The 7,454-nt window shown below is 35.7% G+C and overlaps 1 protein-coding gene across 1 annotated transcript in view; it reads right to left on the bottom strand.

Annotated features, from left to right (window-relative positions):
• The window catches only part of SPX (spexin hormone), a 33,635-nt gene extending 26,534 nt beyond the window's left edge, over positions 1-7,101 (bottom strand). The window contains exon 1 of the mRNA XM_075855595.1: positions 7,012-7,101. Coding sequence (XP_075711710.1) covers positions 7,012-7,101 — 90 coding nt within the window. The remainder of the gene's footprint in view (positions 1-7,011) is intronic.
• Positions 7,102-7,454: the final 353 nt, after the last annotated feature.

The raw sequence follows: 7,454 nt of genomic DNA, 5'->3' as shown, positions 1-7,454 counted from the left end.
GTACATACACTTAAATATTGCATACAGTTACCTACAGTTATATAGGGGTACCTATTACATACAGTTACCTACAGTTATATAGGGGTACATACTTACATATTACATACAGTTACCTACAGTTATATAGTGGTACATATTACATACAGTTACCTACAGTTATATAGTGGTACATACACTTACATATTACATACAGTTACCTACAGTTATATAGTGGTACATACACTTACATATTACATACAGTTACCTACAGTTATATAGTGGTACATATTACATACAGTTACCTACAGTTATATAGTGGTACATATTACATACAGTTACCTACAGTTATATAGTGGTACATACACTTACATATTACATACAGTTACCTAAGTTATATAGGGGTACATATACTTACATATTACATACAGTTACCTACAGTTATATAGTGGTACATATTACATACAGTTACATACAGTTATATAGTTGTACATACACTTAAATATTACATACAGTTATCTACAGTTATATAGGGGTACATACACTTACATATTACATACAGTTACCTACAGTTATATAGTGGTACATATTACATACAGTTACCTACAGTTATATAGTGGTACATACACTTACATATTACATACAGTTACCTACAGTTATATAGTGGTGCATATTACATACAGTTACCTACAGTTATATAGTGGTACATATTACATACAGTTACCTACAGTTATATAGTGGTACATACACTTACATATTACATACAGTTATATAGGGGTACATACACTTACATATTACATACAGTTACCTACAGTTATATAGTGGTACTTACATATTACATACAGTTACCTACAGTTATATAGTGGTACATATTACATACAGTTACCTACAGTTATATAGTGGTACATACACTTACATATTACATACAGTTACCTACAGTTATATAGGGGTACATACTTACATATTATATACAGTTACCTACAGTTATATAGGGGTACATATTACATACAGTTACCTACAGTTATATAGTGGTACATACACTTACATATTACATACAGTTACCTACAGTTATATAGGGGTACATACACTTACATATTACATACAGTTACCTACAGTTATATAGTGGTACATATTACATACAGTTACCTACAGTTATATAGGGGTACATACTTACATATTACATACAGTTACCTACAGTTATATAGTGGTACATACACTTATATATTACATACAGTTACCTACAGTTATATAGTGGTACATATTACATACCGTTACCTACAGTTATATAGTGGTACATATTACATACAGTTACCTACAGTTATATAGTGGTACATACACTTACATATTACATACAGTTACCTACAGTTATATAGTGGTACATACACTTACATATTACATACAGTTACCTACAGTTATATAGTGGTACATACACTTACATATTACATACAGTTACCTACAGTTATATAGTGGTACATATTACATACAGTTACCTACAGTTATATAGTGGTACATACACTTACATATTACATACAGTTACCTACAGTTATATAGGGGTACATACTTACATATTACATACAGTTACCTACAGTTATATAGTGGTACATATTACATACAGTTACCTACAGTTATATAGTGGTACATACACTTACATATTACATACATTTACCTACAGTTATATAGGGGTACATACTTACATATTACATACAGTTACCTACAGTTATATAGTGGTACATACACTTACATATTACATACAGTTACCTACAGTTATATAGTGGTACATATTACATACAGTTACCTACAGTTATATAGTGGTACATATTACATACAGTTACCTACAGTTATATAGTGGTACATACACTTACATATTACATACAGTTACCTACAGTTATATAGTGGTACATACACTTACATATTACATACAGTTACCTACAGTTATATAGTGGTACATACACTTACATATTACATACAGTTACCTACAGTTATATAGTGGTACATACACTTACATATTACATACAGTTACCTAAGTTATATAGGGGTACATATACTTACATATTACATACAGTTACCTACAGTTATATAGGGGTACATATTACATACAGTTACATACAGTTATATAGTTGTACATACACTTAAATATTACATACAGTTATCTACAGTTATATAGTGGTACATATTACATACAGTTACCTACAGTTATATAGGGGTACATACACTTACATATTACATACAGTTACCTACAGTTATATAGTGGTGCATATTACATACAGTTACCTACAGTTATATAGTGGTACATATTACATACAGTTACATACAGTTATATAGTTGTACATACACTTAAATATTACATACAGTTATCTACAGTTATATAGTGGTACATATTACATACAGTTACCTACAGTTATATAGGGGTACATACACTTACATATTACATACAGTTACCTACAGTTATATAGTGGTGCATATTACATACAGTTACCTACAGTTATATAGTGGTACATATTACATACAGTTACCTACAGTTATATAGTGGTACATACACTTACATATTACATACAGTTATATAGTGGTACATACACTTACATATTACATACAGTTACCTACAGTTATATAGTGGTACATACACTTACATATTACATACAGTTACCTACAGTTATATAGTGGTACATACACTTACATATTACATACAGTTACCTAAGTTATATAGGGGTACATATACTTACATATTACATACAGTTACCTACAGTTATATAGGGGTACATATTACATACAGTTACATACAGTTATATAGTTGTACATACACTTAAATATTACATACAGTTATCTACAGTTATATAGTGGTACATATTACATACAGTTACCTACAGTTATATAGGGGTACATACACTTACATATTACATACAGTTACCTACAGTTATATAGTGGTGCATATTACATACAGTTACCTACAGTTATATAGTGGTACATATTACATACAGTTACCTACAGTTATATAGTGGTACATACACTTACATATTACATACAGTTATATAGGGGTACATACACTTACATATTACATACAGTTACCTACAGTTATATAGTGGTACTTACATATTACATACAGTTACCTACAGTTATATAGTGGTACATATTACATACAGTTACCTACAGTTATATAGTGGTACATACACTTACATATTACATACAGTTACCTACAGTTATATAGGGGTACATACTTACATATTATATACAGTTACCTACAGTTATATAGGGGTACATATTACATACAGTTACCTACAGTTATATAGTGGTACATACACTTACATATTACATACAGTTACCTACAGTTATATAGTGGTACATACACTTACATATTACATACAGTTACCTACAGTTATATAGTGGTACATATTACATACAGTTACCTACAGTTATATAGGGGTACATACTTACATATTACATACAGTTACCTACAGTTATATAGTGGTACATACACTTATATATTACATACAGTTACCTACAGTTATATAGTGGTACATATTACATACCGTTACCTACAGTTATATAGTGGTACATATTACATACAGTTACCTACAGTTATATAGTGGTACATACACTTACATATTACATACAGTTACCTACAGTTATATAGTGGTACATACACTTACATATTACATACAGTTACCTACAGTTATATAGTGGTACATACACTTACATATTACATACAGTTACCTACAGTTATATAGTGGTACATATTACATACAGTTACCTACAGTTATATAGTGGTACATACACTTACATATTACATACAGTTACCTACAGTTATATAGGGGTACATACTTACATATTACATACAGTTACCTACAGTTATATAGTGGTACATATTACATACAGTTACCTACAGTTATATAGTGGTACATACACTTACATATTACATACAGTTACCTACAGTTATATAGGGGTACATACTTACATATTACATACAGTTACCTACAGTTATATAGTGGTACATACACTTACATATTACATACAGTTACCTACAGTTATATAGTGGTACATATTACATACAGTTACCTACAGTTATATAGTGGTACATATTACATACAGTTACCTACAGTTATATAGTGGTACATACACTTACATATTACATACAGTTACCTACAGTTATATAGTGGTACATACACTTACATATTACATACAGTTACCTACAGTTATATAGTGGTACATACACTTACATATTACATACAGTTACCTACAGTTATATAGTGGTACATACACTTACATATTACATACAGTTACCTACAGTTATATAGTGGTACATACACTTACATATTACATACAGTTACCTACAGTTATATAGGGATACATACACTTACATATTACATACAGTTACCTACAGTTATATAGTGGTACATATTACATACAGTAACCTACAGTTATATAGGGGTACATACACTTACATATTACATACAGTTACCTACAGTTATATAGTGGTACATATTACATACAATAACCTACAGTTATATAGGGGTACATACACTTACATATTAAATACAGTTACCTACAGTTATATAGTGGTACATATTACATACAGTTACCTACAGTTATATAGGGGTACATATACTTACATATTACATACAGTTACCTACAGTTATATAGTGGTACATGTTACATACAGTTACCTACAGTTATATAGTGGTACATACACTTACATATTACATACAGTTACCTACAGTTATATAGGGGTACATATTACATACAGTTACCTACAGTTATATAGTGGTACATACACTTACATATTACATACAGTTACCTACAGTTATATAGTGGTACATATTACATACAGTTACCTACAGTTATATAGTGGTACATACACTTACATATTACATACAGTTACCTACAGTTATATAGGGGTACATACTTACATATTACATACAGTTACCTACAGTTATATAGTGGTACATACACTTACATATTACATACAGTTACCTACAGTTATATAGTGGTACATATTACATACAGTTACCTACAGTTATATAGTGGTACATATTACATACAGTTACCTACAGTTATATAGTGGTACATACACTTACATATTACATACAGTTACCTACAGTTATATAGTGGTACATACACTTACATATTACATACAGTTACCTACAGTTATATAGTGGTACATACACTTACATATTACATACAGTTACCTACAGTTATATAGTGGTACATACACTTACATATTACATACAGTTACCTACAGTTATATAGTGGTACATATTACATACAGTTACCTACAGTTATATAGTGGTACATACACTTACATATTACATACAGTTACCTACAGTTATATAGTGGTACATACACTTACATATTACATACAGTTACCTACAGTTATATAGTGGTACATACACTTACATATTACATACAGTTACCTACAGTTATATAGTGGTACATACACTTACATATTACATACAGTTATATAGGGATACATACACTTACATATTACATACAGTTACCTACAGTTATATAGTGGTACATATTACATACAGTAACCTACAGTTATATAGGGGTACATACACTTACATATTACATACAGTTACCTACAGTTATATAGTGGTACATATTACATACAATAACCTACAGTTATATAGGGGTACATACACTTACATATTAAATACAGTTACCTACAGTTATATAGTGGTACATATTACATATTACATACAGTTACCTACAGTTATATAGTGGTACATATTACATACAGTTACCTACAGTTATATAGTGGTACATATTACATACAGTTACCTACAGTTATATAGTGGTACATACACTTACATATTACCTACAGTTATATAGTGGTACATATTACATACAGTTACCTACAGTTATATAGTGGTACATACACTTACATATTACATGGCTCGATTCAAACTCAGCACCGAACGCGCCTGCCGCCAAACCCTGCGAGCAACGATATCCGACCAAATAATAATCAAGCCCGGAAATTATGCCCATAAACGCAACAAATCCAATTTGACGTCCCGCATCAGATCCCTAGATGATCTTATACCCAAATTATTACCTCTCAGGTGCACGACCAGAATATCAGGAGCTCTGTCTAACCCTGCGTAGAACTGGAGCTCCGGCAACAACCTGCACCACAGCATTCCCCGCAGACCCAACCATCTGACCTGCACCACAGCATGCCCCGCAGACCCAACCATCTGACCTGCACCACAGCATGCCCCGCAGACCCAACCATCTGACCTGCACCACAGCATGCCCCGCAGACCCAACCATCTGACCTGCACCACAGCATGCCCCTCAGACCCAACCATCTGACCTGAACCACAGCATGCCCCGCAGACCCAACTATCTGACCTGAACCACAGCATGCCCCGCAGACCCAACCATCTGACCTGTACCACAGCATGCCCCGCAAACCCAACCATCTGACCTGCACCACAGCATGCCCCGCAGACCCAACCATCTGACCTGCACCACAGCATGCCCCGCAGAACCAACCATCTGACCTGCACCACAGCATGCTCCGCAGACCCAACCATCTGACCTGCACCACAGCATGCCCCGCAGACCCAACCATCTGACCTGCACCACAGCATGCCCCGCAGACCCAACCATCTGACCTGCACCACAGCATGCCCCGCAGACCCAACCATCTGACCTGTACCACAGCATGCCCCGCAGACCCGACCATCTGACCTGCACCACAGCATGCCCCGCAGACCCAACCATCTGACCTGCACCACAGCATGCCCCTCAGACCCAACCATCTAACCTGTACCACAGCATGCCCCGCAGACCTAACCATCTGACCTGCACCACAGCATGCCCCGCAGACCCAACCATCTGACCTGTACCACAGCATGCCCCGCAGACCCAACCATCTGACCTGCACCACAGCATGCCCCGCAGACCCAACCATCTGACCTGCACCACAGCATGCCCCGCAGACCCAACCATCTGACCTGTACCACAGCATGCCCCGCAGACCCAACCATCTGACCTGCACCACAGCATGCCCCGCAGACCTAACCATCTGACCTGCACCTCTGACTGATCCAGGCCAAACTGCCGTCCAGCCGGACGATCATCAGCACGCACACCTCCCCAGTGCACGTATGAGGGCCCCATGATCCAGATCAAGCAGGGACCTGCACCTAAAACAACACAAGAGAGCAATGTAACAACTCCATATCCACCTCCAGCACAACTTATCACCACCGCCTCAAAGCAAGTGAGGCCGCACATACAACCTATATCGGTCTGACTCCCACCTACCGATCTTCTTACCATCGCCGGGGATAAACCCCACCGAGCTGCTTCCGTAGCTGCGCCAATTCTAAACGAGTGAGAGCTAAAACCTGCTCCACCTCTGCCAGACAACAGGAGACCTTTCTGGAAAACCTGCACAAACTGATATTGCGAGAAAGACAACCCGTCTGCATGAACCAACAAGGATACCGGCCCCGTCCGGTCTCACCGCA

Source organism: Rhinoderma darwinii, chromosome 3 (genome assembly GCF_050947455.1).
Source record: "Rhinoderma darwinii isolate aRhiDar2 chromosome 3, aRhiDar2.hap1, whole genome shotgun sequence".
Lineage (NCBI taxonomy): Eukaryota > Metazoa > Chordata > Amphibia > Anura > Rhinodermatidae > Rhinoderma > Rhinoderma darwinii.
The sequence above is the reverse complement of the archived record's forward strand: the minus strand, read 5'-3'. Positions and strand labels throughout refer to the sequence as shown.